At 40.4% G+C, this 20961-nt stretch overlaps 2 protein-coding genes across 3 annotated transcripts; one reads left to right on the top strand and one right to left on the bottom strand.

Annotated features, from left to right (window-relative positions):
* Positions 1 to 284: 284 nt before the first annotated feature.
* Positions 285 to 9626, top strand: sh3glb1a (SH3-domain GRB2-like endophilin B1a). Its single transcript, XM_044040659.1, has 9 exons — positions 285 to 478; positions 839 to 980; positions 2004 to 2132; positions 2540 to 2673; positions 3793 to 3885; positions 5390 to 5479; positions 6299 to 6399; positions 6667 to 6901; positions 8576 to 9626. The coding sequence occupies exons 1-9, from the start codon at positions 416 to 418 to the stop codon at positions 8681 to 8683; spliced, it is 1095 nt and encodes a 364-aa protein (XP_043896594.1). The 5' UTR covers positions 285 to 415; the 3' UTR covers positions 8684 to 9626.
* Positions 9627 to 15018: 5392 nt separating this feature from the next.
* nrros (negative regulator of reactive oxygen species) lies at positions 15019 to 19685 on the bottom strand. 2 transcript variants are annotated; one of them, XM_044029467.1, is made up of 3 exons: positions 19418 to 19685; positions 18190 to 18283; positions 15019 to 17027 (listed from the first exon to the last, which is right to left on the bottom strand). In XM_044029467.1, exons 2-3 carry the CDS (start codon positions 18268 to 18270, stop codon positions 15081 to 15083), a joined length of 2028 nt encoding a protein of 675 aa, XP_043885402.1. In that variant the 5' UTR covers positions 18271 to 18283; positions 19418 to 19685; the 3' UTR covers positions 15019 to 15080. The 2 variants fall into 2 exon arrangements, with proteins under 2 accessions (XP_043885402.1, XP_043885372.1); XM_044029437.1 differs by lacking the exon at positions 19418 to 19685 and having other exon boundaries at positions 18190 to 19410.
* Positions 19686 to 20961: the final 1276 nt, after the last annotated feature.

Here is a 20961-nt window from a genome sequence, read left to right as displayed (position 1 = left end):
TGGCTGAGATGTTTCTGATATTTCCGGTACATTTGAACGCAGCAAAAGATTGTTGGAAATAAGAGGTAGCAAGAGAGAAATCTCCAGCCAACTACCGTCTTCGCTTTGACATAAAAACAAACTATTCGTCTTCTGGACACTTGATTGAAACGAACAGCAACGGGTCACTAAAATGTGAAAAAAAAATGTAGTTCACGTTTTATTGTTGTCTTTCTGGTCGTCGGGTGTTTTTAAAAGGGCGTAAGAATAAGCCTGGCGCGTAAATTATCTTGTATACGTACTATCTTTGTAGGAACAGCTGGGTGGACCTCTAATGAACACTGCTGCTGCTTCTACGGCATTTTCTGTGGGGATGGACGTCGGGCTGTGAGACGGGCTAGTTGTAGTGTAAAGTTTTTGATATTCCCTCTGTGCCATGGACTTCAACGTTAAACGGCTCGCCGCGGACGCCGGTACTTTCCTGAGCCGCGCGGTACAGGTACGTTTAAACTGCGTAGTTGACGGAGGCTGACACTAAGCATTATTAGTTATTAGCTTGTGTAGCGTTAGCTCGTCCGCTAGCTGCACTGCTAAAGTTACTGAAGCTGCTGTGTTGTCGCTGTATTCTGCAGAGAGCTAACAAACCCCACTGATTTAAACACTTTCGCACCATGGGTTGTTGTTTTAAAACTGTTGACCGCCTCATGTCACAATGTGCTACTGTTTATTTCATCGCTCATCGAGGGCCTCAGGAAGCAGCAGCAGTCGGGCGGATAACTTTAGTTCATCAGCGAGCCAGTTCAGCCTGCCAACCACAGCCCTTCGTCCACACAGTATAAGTGAGTTCTTTCTGTGTCAGTTCACAGAGGAGAAGCTCGGCCAGGCTGAGAAGACGGAGTTGGACGCACATTTGGAGAATCTCTTGGGCCGAGCTGAGAACACCAAGCAATGGACAGAAAGGATCATGAAGCAGACAGAAGTCTTACTGCAGCCCAACCCGAGTAAGAATATACGTCTGACTAATAAACGTGACTAGACACATCGAGGCAGATGTCTCCCGAAAAGAGAGGCATTAAATAGCACTCAATTAGCCAAGTATGTCTTCAGGTTTCCTGATTAATGTCAACATAAGTTTCACATTCTCCTGCTAGAATCGTTTCAAGACTGATCCATTCACTTAATATTTGTAAATCACCTATTTTGTGTTACCAGTCACAAGTTTAAACATGATATGTATAAATATGACTACAAATTCCGACACTGCAATCTGCTTTCATTCAAATGTTTTGCAAAATGTAACCACATTTTTTTATACATAAGATAGATAAGAAGGTGCATCTTAATGACATAAATAAAGAGAACCAATAGCTGATGGTATTGCTGTTTTCTGCTACTTCCCATCTATTATATTAGTTATGTGTTTCTTGCACAATGTCGACGTGTGATGTGGTTTTATCATTATCCGCCGCACATCTCTTCTCATTGACAGTTTTCACTATTTTTCCAGTGCAGTGAAAGTGGTTGCAGTGGAATCTCTTTCACATTCCCAAATTTGGATTTACCTTGAACGATTGCATCCATTTGCTACCTTTTCCACCTCCCGCAAATGTAAAAATGTTAATATGACATATTGAAAATGCACATGGAAACAGACTGATGGAAACCCACCATTTGAAGTGTCTGTTATGTCTGTCAGTGTGAGCTCAGCTGTGCTGCATCCTCCTTAGTTCATATCATGCTGCTATACTATAGCATAACAAACACTGACAGGCCAGCTGCTGGGTACATTATTTTAAAGTGGATTTTTACTCTACTTTTCTGTGTTAATACACTACATGTATAACCTGTACTGTTTGTGATGGTCCATGACATTCATGTGACTTAATAAGAATCTCATCAGGTGTGGCAGAAGAGTGGATTAGTTGTTATGAAAGCTTCTGTATGGAGTCACTGTCATTACTGTGATTGGCTCCCTCACTGTAGTCCTGTGATTTGTAATTGAATTTTCTTGTTGCCAACCACAGATGTACGACTTGAAGAATTTGTTTATGAGAAGCTGGAGAAGAAAGTCCCGACACGAATGAACAATCATGAGTTGCTGGGCCAGACGTTGATCGACTCGGGCAGTGACTTTGGCCCTGGAACTGCTTATGGTGAGTGACGCACCCACCTGATGCTTTTGGACTTAAATGAACTTTAAGCCCCTGCTGCATTGTGGGGAAACTGTGGGTCATATCATTATTTTTTGTTAAGGATATTTTGCTTAGCCTTGTGTCAAATCTCTTTTCTGCAAAAGCAGCTAAGACGATGTTTGGTGTCAAACTCAGGGAGTCTTGTCGGGACATAGTAATTTAATGGTTTTAAAATAATCTTTTTGTGTGTGGAGAACGCCAGAACACTCTGTCAGGTATACCTTGTCCTTTCTGGGTTTTTGGTCTGATCCACGGATGTTTTTATTTTCTCAACATAAAACCATTGTTTAAGATGAAACAGAGATGCTAATTAACAGTCTCTTGTCCGCTGTTGTCCTGGGCATGACGTTTTGTTTGTGCCATTTCAGGAAATGCTCTGATAAAATGTGGTGAGACAGAGAAGCAGATTGGTGGAGCGGAGAGGGAGCTCATCCAAAGTTCTGCCATCAACTTCCTGACACCTTTCAGGAACTTTCTGGAGGGTGACTTCAAAACCATCCTGGTGAGTCTGACTTTTTATTTAGAACAAATTAAAGTTAGTTATTGTGGAATTAACTTGCTTTCCATTAATGCAACAACAGCAATTATATATCTTTGTGTATGAACCAAAGGCAACTTTTTCTTTTTTGAAGTGGCAACAGATAACCTTTATAATGTCAAAACTGATTGCACAGTGAAATGTTCTACAGCTTACATTAACAATATAAGCCTCATATTTTTTTTTGTCATGAAAAAAATCAGAAATGTGATTTACAGCATGAAGCAGGAAGTCTTGTTTGGACTAACATACTGGAGTAATTTCCTCCCTGGTCTTTGAACTGGAAATAGGACACGACTGGAGCTGAAACAATTAATCGACTTACTAATCAAATTAATTGACAACTATTTTGATAATCGATGATTCGGTTTGAAGCTTTTTTCATGATTAAAACAAGTTTTCCGATTGTTCAAGCTTCTTAAATGTGAATATTTTCTTAATTTCTTAGCTCTGGATAACGAAATAAAGAAATCATTAAAAGTTCATTTTGGTTTGTGGACAAAACAAGACATTTGAGAACATCAGCATTTTTTAAGGACCAAATGATTAATCAAGAAAATAATCAACAGATTAATCGATTATGAAAATTATCGTTAGTTGCAGCTCTAGACACGACATATAAACTACAGTACTGTTGCCGGAAAGAGTCATGCTCGATATAATGATTAACATGTACAGCAGGTACGAAACACGCAGAACCACAGCACGATCCAGCTCACCGTCCATTTTGATGGTCCTGTTTGTTTTTCTGTGACATAAAGGTCAACAGGAAACTGATTCAATGCCCACTAGCTACAGGGATACAGTGCCACCTGTGGAGGTGGAGTCGGACATATACGGGCATGTATGCCCAGACTCGGCAGGTTGTCTGAGTGCCTGTCTTGGTCGCACTACAGCCTTAGCTTGATTAAACCGTGCTTGTTGACACATTGACTGTGAACATGTGATTGCACGTTTCGCTGAAGTCTAAAACGAGTGACAAAAGCATTGCTGCATGAAAAATGCAATTGTGTGCATCTGCATGTGATTGTGTTTGATGCCTGAAGTAAAGAATTGTATCTCTCTGTTCCATGTTGTGTCCAGAAAGAAAGAAAGCTACTGCAGGTCAAACGCCTGGACCTGGATGCAGCCAAAACCAGGCTAAAGAAAGCCAGGATGGCTGATGCAAGAGCTGTGGTACGTACACACATGCACATGTCATCGTAAGTGGAACACAGTCAATTTTTGCACCTGTTTTTTTTTTTCTTGGAGGGGTATTAATGACGACTTTGTCTCAAATCATGAGCTAACGGGAGGAAAGGCTGCCAGGCATGTTCTTTCTCACTGTGTGACAGCCTTGAGTTACTCAACATAAAACTTACCATCTTGTCTCTCGGAACTTAAACATAGTCACATGAGCCACTTCCCTCTTTCTGGACAGTTCCTGTAATGTCCCCATTTTCTGTCTTTGTGTCTTTGTTCTTCGAACAAATCATTTGGATCAGACATTTATAAGAACCCTTCACTCTGTGCTTAATTTAGCAACAGGAAGCATCCAGTTCCATTAGGAATGTGTGAGGGAAAAGCATTTATCGTCATGCGGCGCGTTTCACCCGAATCATCAATTTGAGCCTCGCTTATGTTTATATAGTGTGATTTTGGAGTACTTAATCTGCACATAACACACACACACACACACTTACACAGTTAATCAGTGTAGGGGTGTCTTGTGTTGGCTGTGCATCAGCTGTAGTTCTAACTACTGTGTCACTGTTTTCAAAACACAAAGCAGCAGATGTGAGCAGAGGAAGTGACAGAGGTGAGTGGAATGTTGGAGCCATCTTTGAAACACACACACACACAGATGCTAGGCTTGAGCAGCTGTCTCGTTCAGAGCTTGTGAAATAATGGGTAACAATATATAGTACAGCATCAACTTGATGGTAATCTAGTAATCTGTCTTTTTTTTCTAATGCAGTTTCCATCTTGATAATAATGGATAATATTTCACTAATTCCATGGTGTTTCAAAAGTAAACGGCTTTATAATTAAAATTACTATGGAATACAGTCAGTGTAAAACTTTCACGTGAAAATGTTTGTGAATCAAAATTGATAATTACCATGTTTTGAATTCATTATGTCCTGTTGACCTTTTTCCACTGTTATTGTGAAACTATTACGTGGTGATTTTTATAGAAACAAGATTGTATTACCATAGAATTACTTCCCTATTGCAAAATTAAGACTGCACTTTTACCATATTGTTACTGTAATGTAAAGAGTTACTTACCAGCTGTGAACTCTCCCTCCTCCTCCTCATCCTCCTCAACCACACCTCCCTGTGCCTCTAATGTAAACTGTCAGGAGCTCAGCACACTGAGCACATTGTTCCTGTCACTCTCAGCTAATATTTATCAAGTCACAAGAAGCCATTGTTTCACCAGGTCTCGCATTGAATCCTTTTACTCAATAGGAGGAAAAGGAAACTTCATTATCAGTGGTGGATTTAGTTTTGTCAGTGTTTATTTATAACTCTTCTTTTTTGTTTACACAGAACAGCTTGTTTGAACAGTTTGAATTTATGATTTTCTTTTCCCACTATGATACAGAGGTGGAGACACTGACACTGACACTGACAGACATGATCAGAAAACCCAGTTTGTTTGCCTGAAGTTTGTTCCTTCGCTCATCTCTTCCAGGCAGAGCAGGAGTTGAGGATGACCCAGAGTGAGTTTGACCGGCAGGCGGAGATCACCCGGCTGCTCCTGGAGGGCGTCAGCAGCACACATGTACGTACATAGTCCCGGTTTCAATGTTTACATGTTGTGTTGAATCAGGCTTCCATTCCATAATTGCCATTTAACAAACAAACCATTGACTCCCAGTGGAATTATTTACAGTGCTGCAAAACTGACTTATCATCTGCTGTAACTGCACCTTTTTCTAATATTAAATTCAATATGTCTGTAAAAGAAATGTCTTTCACAGAAATTACCCAAGGGCCACTTCATCCTAAAAATATATAATTTTCTTTACTAATTTCCTGAGAAAAATCTGAGATACATGTCTCAAAATAAATAAAATTGACAAAAGGTTGACGTCAAAGTCACTTCCTTCATAGTAAATAAAAGCCCTACTCTGCTCTTTACTGTGTTTCTGTCAAGTTTTATGAGTAAAAGATCTGAGAATATCTGTGTCCTAATTCAGTCGGATGATAAAGTTGTTTGTTAAAGATGTTGTCATGGTAATTATTTAGTTCAAATAGCTGACCTATATTATGACAGCTGTCACTGATCTAGATTATTTAATCTGCCCAGTCGTCCTCCTCCCCCATCTCTATTAACTGCTATTTATCTTTAGCCAAGTCTAAATGTTCATCTTCACAAACCTTGTTCTATTCTTTGTAGCATTACTCCTTAATAAACAGATGACCTCACCACTGCGTGATGAAGGAATGAGACAGTCCTACACATTTAACTTCAGGATACAAAAAGCTAGAGTTGCGCTATCTAACTAAAATCCCACTCTAGTGGTTCCACATGTAGGAAAGCTGATGAGAACTTGACAGTAAAGTAACAGTGTCCATGTCTCTGCTGGTGCATTTCCAGGCGCACCACCTGCGCTGTTTGAACGACTTTGTGGAGGCCCAGACCACGTACTACGCTCAGTGTTACCAGTACATGGTGGATCTCCAGAAGCAGCTGGGCAGGTGAGATACGACACGCAAACATGAGCTGGCAGTTTGTTTGATTTTTAACAGAAACTGAAATTCATGACTCATTTCGAATGCTGTCAGTTCTCGGATGCAAGTCACGTCTTTCCTGTGTCAGTTTCAAAAGACGGTGTTTTCAGTTGAAACAGAAAAATAAGTCGATCCACGGAGAAATCTGTTGTGATTGGATATTTTTCCAAAGCAGTGATGTTTGATACTTTTTACTGCTCAGCTTGTGCCTCATCATCTTCCTCCCCCCACTAGTTTCCCCTCATCATTCTCCAACAACAATCAGTCATCGGTGTCAGGCGGCGCCAGCATCTCAGTGCCTACCATCCCAGTGTCGGCCTCCCTGCCCAGCGTGTCTGCAGGCCACGGCAGCTCTGCAGTATCGGGAGGATTCAATGAATTGCGCAGCTCCAATGGCAGCCGCAAAGCCCGCGTGCTTTACGACTACGACGCCGCCAGCAGCAGCGAACTTTCACTGCTGGCTGATGAGGTGAGCAAGAAGCACAGAATTGTCTATAAAATGTAACTCCTTACATTACAGTACAGTAACAACATGGTAACAAGTTTGTAATGTGTAATAACATGCTATTTCTAATGCAATTTCATGTTTTTATAATACCAATAGTCATTCTTCCTAACGGCATAATTTATGTTGACATCCGAGAAGATCAACCTAACCTTACCTCTTCTTCTCTTCTGATTGGTTCTCTTCATTTTCATCTAGTTTTTATTAGTTGACGATTGTTTTTGTCATGTCAATTTTCTTTTTATTTACCTAAGTCTAATTTTTGCAGTGAAAAAGGTGTCTAGGCTGTTTTTAAAACCTGCCTCGTTGCATCTTGGTGTTCTGTACCTGCGTCCGGAGGGAAGGATTGTGAGATTGTGACGTAGTGGGTGGGAGTCTTGTGATGGGTGTGGTGGCTCTGAGGTTTTGCTCTGGGAGGGTGTGAGTGGAGTGAGTCCTATTATTCCGCTGGCTGTTTTAGTTGTGCGAGTGAGTTTGCACGTGGAACAGTACAGCAGTGTAATCTGAATAATGCTTTTGTACAGCAGTAGAAGGAGACGAGGTGCGACATTGAGTCCTTTTACTTTGCCGATGGTCTCTCGTTGCTTCATCTTTGAATGTCCGTTGTGTGTCTGTCAAATCTAAGGTTATTGTCCAAGGTATTTAAAATTGTCAACGGCCTCAACAATTTCATTATTTAGGATTGTGGGGTTGCAGATGTTCCGTGATGCCATGGACCAGTTCCTTTTGTTTTATTGACATTGAGGTAAAGATGGTTTTACTTTCACCACTGAGTGGAATAATGGACTGAGTTGTGATATTCCTGTGGAGGGTTTTTATCCTTGAGGAAACCAATGATGGCTGTGTCGGCTGCATATTGAAGGTATGCAGTGGTAGGTGAAGGGCTGTTGCATTCATTTGTGTGTAAGATGAAGAGAAAGGGGCTCAGCACACAACCCTGAGGGACTCCGTTGTTAATGATGATTGGGGATGTTATTATATTGGATTTTAGTGCCTGTTCGGACAGTCTGCTATGTTGTTGAGAGCCTGTAGTTTTTGGATCAACATGTGTCTCTGGATGGTAAGATTACAGAATCCTTGAGTTCTGTAGGTCTGGGATTTTTTGGCAGTGGAATCATTGTTGCCGTTTACCAGAGAGTGGGTAGATTTCACAGAAGGGTGGGTGTAGTACTGGAGAGAGCTCTGTTATGTGGACTTTCATTGTTGGACAAGAAGTCTCAATTTGTTTGTATTTATAACTACAGGATAATAATATAGTAAATCCTAAACAGAGGTTCATATGTCTATTACTTTCCCCCATGAGTCTTTCTGTAGCAGCACTGCAGCAGTGTGCTCCCTCCTTTCCTGGAAAAGCTCCCGACTGTCCGTGACATGTGGTTAACCAGCAATGAACCAGCATTACCTCAGTCCATCATCCCCTCAACTACACTCATTCAGAAAACCTTTTCCACTCTGTCCTCACATCACCAGAGCCAATGAGATGACTTTGATAAAAACCAGGCTTAATAACCATGTACTTGTGAAGAAATGTGCTTTAAGTATTAAAGACTCACTCAGTTATTTGTCTTAACCACGAGTAGAACATTGATAACACATGATAAAATACATTTCCAATAAACCCTGTGTCCGTCCTTTCAGGTAATCACAGTCAGCAGCGTCCCCGGCATGGACTCAGACTGGCTGATGGGTGAGCGAGGCAGTCAGAAGGGCAAAGTGCCAATCACGTACCTGGAGCTGCTTAACTGAGCCCCACGCTGTGATCCCATATTTATATAGTAGTGATGCAGTTTCAGTCATTTCACATTATGTTCAGTTTGTATAGAAAAAGAAGATGGAGTCTCACTTTGAGAACGACTTGACCTTGGAATGAATAAGTCTCGCTGAGGACGGGGACAGGAAATGGACCCATTCCCTCTTTAAAAAAAAAAAAAAAAGTTTGTATGCACCTGCAGTACATCTCTTAAACTCTGCTTCCACCCCTTTTTGTGTTCAGTGCCATGCGATCTGCAACATCTCCCAATCTGTTACTCTTTTTCTTTTTTTTTACAACAAATAGATTTTTCAAATAGCAAAACAGATGTGTTTTTATTGGAAAATGTGCTCTTGTGGCGAGCGATGCGGACGGTTTTAAAGTCTTATTTTATAAATGATCTCTTATTCTGAATAGGAATAGTCCTTTTTAAAAAAAAGAAAAAAAAAAAGAAATGATCTTATGTGTTATCAGCTTTATTCAAACACTGTCTTAGTGCCTTGGATTAAATCACATGTCCAACATCCTTACCAAAGTGCCACTCAGAACCAATTCTTCTTGCAGCTACACCAGCAGTATTGAGACTCGGCCCAGTCTCCTCTTTACCAGAAGTTTATCCACTTTTATTAATGTGCACAAATACACACTTAGTTTTGTGTAAAGTGCCTCAGGTTTCGGTCAAATTAGTGTTTTTACTCTAATTGGGGTAAAAAAAAAAAAAGGCCTTAAAAACTTTATAATTTCGTCAGTTTTCCCTCAAACCTACATTTCAACTCCCTGAATTATAAATATATATACAGAAAAAACTAATTGCTGTTGTGGGAGATTTCAGTCTATTATGACACAACCGCTTCTTGTTTTGTGTGTAACTTGAAAACTTAACATGCCATTGTAAAATAAATGCAAAGATGTCGCATTAATAAAAAGTAAAAAACCTGAGCTTCAATGTTCCATTTTTGTCATTCTTGCTACTGTGCACTCTCATTTTGAGCCACCGGGGGGCAGAGCAGGCACAAGGCATCTCATGCTCATTGTTTCTGTCGCTGCTGCGCATTATGCATTGATCAGTCATGACAAAAAATAAGTTGTTCTATGATGTGTTTGTGCTGTGTGTGTGTGTGTGTACAAGTAAAAATAAACCACCACAGAAAAGTGGCAAATTCACATCACGGGAAATGTTCTGTGAAAAAAAGGTGTCATAACAGGAAGCTTTACGTTACTACAACACTTTTAACTCAGTATATTTACGGAGTGGAAAAAACATATTGAAAGAAAGAGTCAGAATTCTGTCTTTAATCTCATGCTGTTTTATTTATTTTTTCTTTCTTTCAGTTAATTTTTTTTTAATACTCTTCCATAGTATATTCATATTAATCAATAGGGCCAGAATTTAATCTCTCATTCAAAGTAGAGTTATAGATCCTTACTAATTTAATCCTAAATTAAAAGTAAATAAAGAAGCAGTATTTAGTCAAATGTGATAAAAATGGAAAAAGTCAACAAGTTAATCCTCATAAAACCCCCAAATTGTCAGACAAACGACAGGAAGAAGAATTCAAATAGAAAATATGACTGCTTCTGTCTCTAACTTGTCTTGAACTGGCTCATTGATGACAGAAGGACAAAAGGCAACAAAGGGAACCTATTTTAATCTCTCCGTTATTTTCACGATTAATCTGGCACGTGTCTTGATCGTAATGATGATGTCTTATTCTATCCACAAACCGAAACAAATCACTTTTAATGATTTCTTTGTTGTACGAAGGAAAGCGTGTGAATATTTCACATTTAAAGAAGCTGAAAACATCGTAAGGGCAAAGTTCAACATATTGTTATTTTCATAATCGATTAATCTGTCGAATTGTTTGGTCCATAAAATGTCAGAAAACGTTAAAAAAGACATTGATCAGTGTTTGTCGAAACCTGGAAATGACGATGTTCTCGAATGAACCAAAAACGATTCACCTTTAATGATTTATTTGTTATATGGAGCAAAGAAACCAAGTAAATATTCACTGTTAAACGTGGAAATTATTTCCATTTTTTGTTTTGTTTTTTATTAAAATTTACTCCTGACATGGTTCCCCAGTGTCTCCATGACTCCCACAGGAACGCCGTGGTGCAGTGTGAGCGTCCGTGGACCACAAACACAGACCTGAAACTCACTGTGAAAGTTGTGAGAGCCACGTCGGATGCTGCTCTGTGCACTAACATATTGTCTCCTGTAAAACCTTCAGTCAGACACTTTTTTTTTTTTCGTTAATCCAGAAAATGAAGTGCTATATGAAGAGTTTCCTGACTAATCAGGAAGTCCAGGAGTGAGGGCCTGGGCCTCACTGTCATAAGAGCAGGAAGGGTTAAGAGGAAGTGGAGTTTTACTCTGTGACGACTGAGAAGCTGCTTGTCAGACTTTTCATTTTTTCCACAGTGAACACGTTAGTGAAACATCAGACAGTGTGTAATCTCACCCTTTCACCTTTCAGCTTGTGGCACAATTGATCAAAAATGACTTCTTCTTTTTTTTTTAAAGTATTAAAGTTTTAAACCAAGAAATAGAAAGGGAAAAGTCTAGAAACACAGATTACCCTCACAACCATGTAGCTCCAACAAAGTCTTACCTCTTCCAGTAAGAATTAACCATGTCATATACAAGATGAGTGATAGCATGATTTTTTTAAAAAACAAAACCAAACACTTCCTCTTTCTCCAGCCCTTACGGTAACACTTTACATAATATTAATATGTAATATGTAGAATAATAATGTATATAATAATAAAAAAGAAGCTTGGTAATGACAATATCTCTCATCTACTATCAGTTATATTAAAATATTGGGGGGTTGTTGTTAAATATAACAATAACTAAATATTAGTTAAATATTGTTTTTGCCTATGATGTTGAAATTCATCCTCCATTACACACTTTTTTAAAAAAAGATTAAGATTAACATTACAATTAAAAGAATAAATCAAATACAGGCAGTAAAAATACAACATCCACAGCTAAAAAAACATAAAACAACGAGAAAGCTAAACACAAATCAGGTAAAAAAAAAATGTACTTAACCTACTGCATACCTGAGAGGTAGTTCCCCAGGGTTCAGAGAAGAGAAGGCTTTTTATTATTATAATTATTATTATTATTGTTCTCTTCACTATGTGGCACATGAAAAAAAGAAAGGTTTCTCAGTGACAGTGACACGGGCTGATGTCGGCCTCTGTAAGTGATGCTGAAGGTCCCCTGAAGATGAAACACACTGACTTTTCCTTTAGTGTCTCCATGACTTTGACATTCGTGACATTTTCTTCTCTTCAAGGGTCAGTGTGTAAAATGTAGCAACGTTTACCGTAACCCTAACCCTTTCTTTCCAAGTTATGTTGAACTTGATTACATTACACTGAACGGGATTACCAAACAATAATGGCCTGATTAAAAAAAAAAATCCTCTATCTTTAATTTAAGACAAACTGAGAATTCTCAAAACGGTACAAGAACAACTTACTGACAGACTCTTAACTGCAGGTGCCTCCGGTTTTATTTTAAGTACTTCGGGGGCTTTTCTGTCCTGTGGAGATTGAGTGGGATTAGTGTGCGTAATCTATCTTCCTGCTAACTGTCCACAGACATGCAGATTGGGGTTAGTTTTACTGGAGGCTCTAAATTAACTGTAGGTGTGAATGGTTGTTTGTTTCTGTACGTTGGGCCTGTGATAGACTGGGGAAACTATCCAGGGTGAATCTGCTTTTAAATAACATTTTTATTTTATATACTGTGTATATATATATATATATATATATATATATATATATGTGTGTGTGTGTGTGTTTTAAACTTGTATCCCATGTTGCGTTGATCTAAATTGTATTTGTCATTCAACAAAATGTCACCTACAGCTGCTGCTAAAGCAATGATTGACTTTAAGTATAGTTTTGTAGATATTTGAACTAGATTCAGTTTGGTTTTAATTAACTTTTTATCTCTTTTTTTCAAAATCAAATTTCTTGATGATCTATGTTTGACTTTGTTTGCGCGTGTGCTTCTTTATTTCTAAAGACGGTCGATTGACCTCGGTGATAGAGCGACAGACCGACTCCCTCGCCATTATTTTGTAGTTAATTCAAACGTTTTACTCTTTTTTGGAAAGGACGTCGCCACATACGCACTCTATCTTTCCACCACACACACTCGAAAATGAATCTCGTTTGACCGCCTACGGTCAAATTTCACTTCTCTGTTCACGCGTGCGCTGCACCTGTGGTCACTAGTTCAATGCCACAGCACTGGCACAGAGCGACGTGATGCACATTTGTTTGCCCGCGTCACGTGTGGACCCCCATAACCACAGCTGCATGGTTGGTGTGTTTGGCAGGTTGATGCCACAACTTTCACATACTGTGTGTGCGCATGTGTGTGTGTGTGTGTGTGTGTTCAGCTTACAAGTGTATCACTGCTGTAAATGCACTCTGCCTTTTTTTAATGCAGCTCTCCTTTGACTCCTGACCTAAAAACGTTGAGTAATCAAATGAAATTCCTCTTGGTCGACAAAAAAAATAAAGTGTCTTCCGCAAATGATGATCTTGTTATGCTTCCCTGCTGTGATCAGGCTTTTTAACCCCTTAACACCTCACCCTCAAGATGTCCACCTGGCTTATTTTAACCATAAAAGCCCCAGAGAATGCCCTGCAACTAAGTGCCCATTTTTCCCCAGAATAACGTCCAATATCGGGCAGTTATTTACAATTTACTGCATGTTAAAATACTGTTTTAACAATTCAAAATGAAGAAAAACAAAAAGGTTTATTTGGAAAAACACTGCAGTTAGACACGAACAACATATTTTGCATGTTAAATTTGAAATATCAGTAGAAAACATATTTACAATAACATTTTTTTGGAGTCTCTCTGTGTTTCTTTGTCTCTCCATGTGCAAAAAAATGGAGTTCTTCCTTGATCTCTCCACTCTGACAACAAAGACGCTGATTCGCCGGTTTCCTGAAACAGCGCGAGTCAAATTACCGTAATAACCACATGTTTGCTTTAACGGGCAACTTCTCAGCTTTCAGAAACCGTTGGCATTTTTTCTCCCGATAGCACAAACCGTCGCGTGCACTCGTGCTAACGTGTCGTCATCGCGACGCTCTGCGTTCAAGGGCTAAAGTGTGTGTAGGAGCTGAACATTTATCCTGTTTATCAGGTCTTGTGTTATGGTGACAAATTATCAAGAAATTCAACCCAAAGTCGGCCTGGTCATCCATTCGTTGAAGCGCGCTAAAAGCGGGCGTCGGCTGCAGCTAGCGTAGTGGCTAATAAGTCTACGCAAACTGAAGTTAGCATCACTTTGTAGAACTTTTACTTCCTGCACCAAAGCCCATAGAGAAAATGAGCGATTTTACATCATGGCGCACACGAGTTGTTGATCCACTGTGTGTTATTTTTGTTATTCTTGTGTTAATTAACTAAAATCTGTTGTTTTTTCCCCGTGTTGGTACATCATACAACCACACTTCAACTATCACCTTCATTATAATGCTGCTCATTTTTGCTACTTTTGCTACTAACTACAAATAGTAAAGTAGAGATCCATGTTGAATGATGGTCAGTGGTTTGTTTCTCCTTTTCACCCGTTTCAAAAATCATTTGGCCTAATCCTCTCCACTCTTGGTTGGTGGTTTCATAATGATTTATTAAAAAAACAAACAAAAAAAAAAAACAAAGCAAGGCAGGCTTTTACAAAGCTGTGCTCCAGTTTCTCTTTTTTTTTTTTCTTCTGTTCAACCACCATGACCCTGAGCATCACCACAGTGGTATTTTGGTTACATTCTGGTTAAGGCATCAGCTCTCTGCACAACCGATCCATCAAACTTCTTGCTGCGTGTATGAGTACACGCTCAAAGAGGGAGTTGTCTTCGGTGTCCCCTTTGTTAAAATTGGACGGCCCATGTCCTTCATTTCCCCCACATTGTGCACGGCAGCATAGAGCCGCTGTGCGTCAAAAAATGGAACCAAACGAATTCCTCATGACTGCAGACACTTTGGAATTTCATGTCGATGTATCGGCGTGTCAGAAAAAAACCTCAAACCCCTCCTCCCTGAGGTACAGAACTGGGCAGTTGCTTCACATCTTAGCAAAACAGGAAATTTCATGTTTCCTCTGCTGCTTATAGCAACAGATTGTATCACATTACTTCTGCATATGTTGACACACACACACACACACACACACACGGACAAAGCCACATCTTGACACAAGAAGTTTGGCCTGGACCACACTTAAATAAACAAAACACAGCGATGTGTAAAACTCCGCAGTCCCTCCATTAATGCAGACACTTTTACAATGGAAGTCAGTTTATTTCCACAGTTCATCCCCCACACTTAGTATGTGTTCAGTATCAGTAGGATGTACGCTTCAGACACTTCTTTTTAATGGATTTTTTAAGCATTTTGGGCTTGAAGGTGAAAAGGACAATTGCCGAAATGCCCACAAACGAAAGGCAGATGGGTACAAACAGCACAATGTACCAGAATATCGATTCCCTAGCGTCGCCCGAGCACACAAATGACGGTAAGTGCTGAACTCTGTGTGTCGTTACGAGAGGATCCTCGCATTCAATGTCCGATTGTTCGACCATACTGATCGTCTTTGTCTTTTCGAATGTCCTGAACCACTCCGTTTGGCAGCAGTTGAAGGGATTTCCTGTCAGGAAAACAAAGCGAAGTTTTGGAGCTAATGCGTTGGCCACACCTGGAGGGATGGTGGACAGTCTGTTGTCCCTCAGGTCGAGCACTTTCAGGTCAAGGTTTAGGAGCGACTGAGGAAGATGTGCAAGAGAGTTCCTTGAAATGTTTAAAAACCTCAGATTTTCGAAAGACGAGAAATCAAAGTCTTGTATGTGAGTGTTTCCTAAGCCTAGATGTTGCAAAGTTCTGCTCAGACTTTGCATCGGCTGTTGGACTATAAGTCCAGGGTTGTTGGACAGTTCCAAATGCGTTAGTGACAGCCCGGCAAACGCCGTCCTTGGAATGACTTGAAGGTTGCACCCTTTGAGGTAAAGCTGCTCGAGGGACACGACATTTTTCCAATCCACACAAGACGCGAAAGTGTCCGTGCTGATCTCAGCTTCTTCGGAAAAACAAATGTCAACGTTGTTATAGCTGAGATCCACTGACCTTAAACTTGGCAGTGAGGAAAACAATCCCGAGGGCAACCCCCCGAGATCGTTCAGGCTCAGATTGAAATATGTCAGATTACCAAGGGTGGCCAGTGTTCTTTCATCTGCTACAATCTCGTTCAGCCTGTTGTCACTGACGTCCAGCTCATACAAGCTGCCAGAGAACTGTTCAGACGTTAGATTCAAGGATTTCAGACAGTTTTTGCACATCTGGAGTCTGAAGAGGGCGGACATTTTCTGGATGAATCCCTGGGGGAAATACTGCACCTGGTTCACTCTTAGATCCAATATCTCCAGAGACGAGATGTCACCGTGAAGGCTGTCATTCCACAGCTGAGCGGTGATGTTGCTCACGTTCTTGTTCAGGTTGTAGAACTCAACGGACGTAGTCGAGTTCGGGAAATCCAGGTTTTCGTAGAACCTGAGGGTGTTGTGGGCCAGGTAGAGGTTGCGTAGACGACTGTGGCTGGGCAAGAAAGGGAAGAAGAGCAGTTTGTTGTCTGATAGATCGAGCGTCTCCAGCTGGAAAGTGTCATTGAGATCTTGTCGAGAGATGAACCACTCGATGAAGTTGTGGCTGGCGTTCAGGACCACCAGCTGGGTCATTTGGAAGTCGGTCAAACAAGGCAGATAGTTGTAGGCCAAGTTGAGCCGCTGGAGCTTGGTGTTGCCGTGAAAGGCGCTATCAATCTCAAAGATGACGTTCCTCTGCAAGTCGAGTTCTTTGAGCTGGCGAAGATCCCCGAAGTAGGTCTCGTCCAGTCTCTGCAGGAGGTTTCCCGAGAGATTGAGGTATTCTAAGGACGTCAAATTCTGGAGAAGAGTGATGACCATTTCATCCCAAAGCTTATTCTCCGAAAGATCTAAAGCTCTAAGTCCAGGTAACTTCTTCAGAGCGTCACTGGTCTCTTGTGTGCCAATATGAAGACTGTTATTTGCCAAATTAAGGCTTTTTAACAACTTTGAGTTTTGAAAAGTGTCTGATTCAATTTTCTCCAGAGCGTTAGAAGCTAAGCTCAGGCTGTTTAGTGAAGGGTAAGCGAGCAGAGAGTCGCCTCGTAGTGTTTGGATGTGATTGTAGTTGAGCTGAAGCTCCTCTATGTTGCGCGGTAATTCTGAAGGCACCGACGTGAGCTGGGCATGATTGCAGAGCGCTGTTCTTTGTATCTGCAGAGGAAAGAAGTACAAACACGTTTGAGAGAATTCATTTGTTTCTCAACATTGGCTCTGGCTCTGCAGTAACAGTACAGCCTCATGAGAGATTAAAGAACATCTTCTCCAAGAGAGGTTTTAGTTTTAAAACTCTGATTCATTTATGTTTCCTGGCTGGTTCAGAGTGACTGTTACTTTAAAGAACGTACTGTAGCCATTTCTATTAGTATTGTGTAGATGACAAATGACCAGGAGGAAATAATATAAAAATAAAATAAAATCTTGTTGAACTTGAATATAATATCATCCTTACATTTATACGAGTGTAAAATCACCTGATTGTCTAAATTGTTGTTTTTCATGACCCCGGAATGAGCCTTTTATTTTTATAAATGGAACTGGGTCAGCTCTACAGAGACCGGTATATACAGTACTTCACTAATAAACTGTACACTGTACTTTTTAAATAGAAAAACACACAAAACTGAAAACAAATATGAGATTACATGTCTGTTTAGATATTTTAGGCTCCATAGACCCTTAGTAAATAAATATTAGTACATAAACCCTTGAGTTTAAGATTTAATTGACTATAAATATCAGTTATACGTTATAATATAAAAGTTATAGTATCTAAACTTGAGTGGATATGGGCTTTCCTAATAAAATACCAGCATTAATGTAATGTTTAGAGCTGCAACTATTGATTATTTCCGCAATTAATCGAGTAATCGGTTGGTCCCTAAAATGTCAGAAAACATGTAAAACTGAATATGATGATGTTCTCGAATGTCTTGTTTTGTCCACAAACCATAATGATTTCTTTGTTAAATGGAGCAAAGAAATGAAGAATACATTCACATTTAAGAAGCTGAAACAATAAAAAATTATGAAATAAGCGTCAAACCGATTCATCGATTACCAAAAAAGTTGATTTATAATCGATTCATCGAGTAATTGTTTCAGCTCTAGTAATGTGTTGACTTTATCAGCAAGCCTATGTTTAAATTTCACATGAGAAAACATCGGATGTAAAATGTGTCTCGTAAAGGAGACCGAGGACGCTTTTCATCCTAAAACGTTATTATATTGCACATTTACACAAAACACACGCATATAAAAACAGTTTTGGTTTTTTTTTATGTCCAGCAAAGAGAAAAAAGGGAAGACGTCTCACCAGCCGACTTGAGATTGGTGTCAGGATCATCCACAGAGGTAACAGGCGCAGCAGAATGGGGGTGAGCCCGTGGACTGGCATTTTAACATTTTTACTGTTGAACACATGACACAGCGACAGAGACATAAGGATCTGATAAGGACGGATTATCCAGGGGTATCAAATTTCAAAATAATAGCAAAATAACCCATAAACAACAAGCAAAAGTTTACCATTTACACGTGTGCATTATTACAACAGACAGATCACAGTGGATTAACACAGCCACAAAACATTCAACAGTCACAGGTGTCTGAAACTGACAAATATAGTTATAGTCACATTATGAGCAGACTGTCATCATAATGTGAAATGTTAACAGAATTTTGACTGATACTAGTTTGACACCCCTGGATTATACAGTCTATTACATCTCTGCCATAAATGCAGTAGCAGCCGTGGACACAGAAATGTGTAGGTGCACAGGCTTTATTTATGTTTTTTTTTTATTATATGTAGCTTTTTGTTGTATTTTTTACGTCGTATCTCACATACACACATGTGAAGAGAGTGTTCAGTGAAGTGGAGTCATGTACACAGAATGCAGATGTCACTTCTTTTAAATGTGGACGCTATCACACGGTTTTGATTCACGCTTGATAAATGATGGATCCGTGTCCTCATCCGTTGAAATAGAATGTCCCCTGTATCACAATCTACCGTGTTTTATACTGAGAAAAGAAGCTGTTTGAAAAGAAATGTTTAAAAAAAAAAATCCCCAAATTCAAGTCAAATCACTGGCAACACAAGCTGAATTGATACGAGAAGAAAGTGGCTCCCTCTTAGTGACTCGCACACTCTTTTAAACTGTGTCATTCAGCGATCTTGAGCAGAAAAAAGCTGTCATGAAACCACTTTCATTCAGTTTGCTGCAGTTTTAGCACAATCACACACAGAGCAGGTGTTTTTTCTGAGTGTAAAACCTCATGATTAATAAAAATGACACACAAATTCAACATATTGTCCGGCATTTGTAATATGTCCATGTAGCACTGAGGAAAAACCACAGTTCTTTACTGACAGGACATGTACATTTGTGACACAGAGTTTATAGAATGCTGCCCGGTCAGTGAACAAGACAAAGACTATTTATTAGAATCTTAAGTGAGGCCAAGTTTGCTTGTGTCAGTGGTCACAGCATCTTTGCATGAGGCAGTGGTAGACTAGTGCATGCAGTGCATTTACTTACACTGGTGGTTAGGTATAGATTTCCCAAGCCACTGATGGTTGATTCTCTGACCATATCGCTGGCTGCCTCGCTGCTGCTGCTGCTGCTGCTGCTGCTGCTGAGTCTTCTCTCATGTGTGAAGCTCGGCTGCCTTCCTCTGCTCTCACTCAACCACCGATGCCTCTTTTTTCTCTTTTTTTTTTTAACCATTCACGGAAGCAGGCAGGCAACGGAAACCAAGTCACATGGACAAGCTGCAATCAGAAAGAGGTTCTCAAGCCTCGGGGCTCAACCAGCACTGCTGATGTTTTTTTCTCTCTTTTTTTTTTTTTACTATAGAAAATGATGCTGCACGACTAAAGTTGGTAGCACAGCTTTGTACCACAAAAACCTAGTGAAAACACACCCTTCACACCCTCGGCTCTCTCTGATCACTCAACCAACGAGAGAGGAAACCACTCAATGCACACACCCTTCCTGCCTGACTTCTGGCCTCCTGCTGCAACAGCTGTTGCTTAACACACATTAATATTCACACAGAGACCTTCGCCCGTGTGTTTATGTTATAATGACAGGTTGTGACGACTAAATGACATGAAGACAGAGAATAAAGATGACAACAAAACTGAACCACGTGATTCATTCGTTCGATTTTCAATATGAGAATAGATCATGGCTGCTTTTGTTTTATACCTTCAGTAAACGCTGCGTGCCTTACTTCCTCTCTCTCTTCCCTGTGGTCCAGCTGCTAAAAGCGCCCCCACCGGGTTTATGTTGTCTTTTTGTTAAGACCGCTCTTGAACTTGATTCTTCTTTACAGTTGCCCATGTGTACAAGAATAGGGAATTAGGAAACAGGAAGTGATGGTCCCGTAACTTGGAGGGATGATTTTGTCGGTGGTTCCTTCCTGTTTTCACACAGGACATCTGCAGATCTCACTTCTGACTCTGTTGTTGATGTGAGCGCGGACAAGATGGACTCCGCGTTGAGGTCGACGGGCAATTTGACCTTTTTCTCACATTAAAAACAGAGACCAAAACCTGGTCCTGATGAGTCAGAACCTCATTCACTTCTGAGGAACTGGTTAAGTGTAGGGTGGAAATTGTGGTGAGCATCACTGTTTATGGTTGTGGTCAGGGACGTATAGCTGCACAAACTTGTGTGCGTTTGTAGGTGTTTTGTTTTTTATTTAACCTTTATGACACCAGGAACAGGGCCACACGGTTGGTGTAGTGGTTAGCACTCTTGCCTTTGCAGCATGAAGACCTGGGTTCGAGAAACAAGGGCCTTTACTGCATGGAGTTTGCATGTTCTCCCCGTGTGTGTGCGTGGGTTTTCTCCGGGTTCTCCAGCTTCCTCCCACAGTCCAAAAGCATGCAATATGGGGATTAGGTAAATTGGACACTGGTCCCTGCGATGGACTGGAGAACTGTCCAGGGTGTGACCCTGCCTATCGCCCCTATGTCAGCTGAGATTGGCACAGCACCCCCCCGCGACCTTCATGTGGTGGATAAAGTGGTAGAAGATGGATGGATGGATGGAAACCAGGAACAAATCCGAATGAG

Source organism: Solea senegalensis, linkage group LG1 (genome assembly GCF_019176455.1).
Source record: "Solea senegalensis isolate Sse05_10M linkage group LG1, IFAPA_SoseM_1, whole genome shotgun sequence".
Lineage (NCBI taxonomy): Eukaryota > Metazoa > Chordata > Actinopteri > Pleuronectiformes > Soleidae > Solea > Solea senegalensis.
The sequence above is the reverse complement of the archived record's forward strand: the minus strand, read 5'-3'. Positions and strand labels throughout refer to the sequence as shown.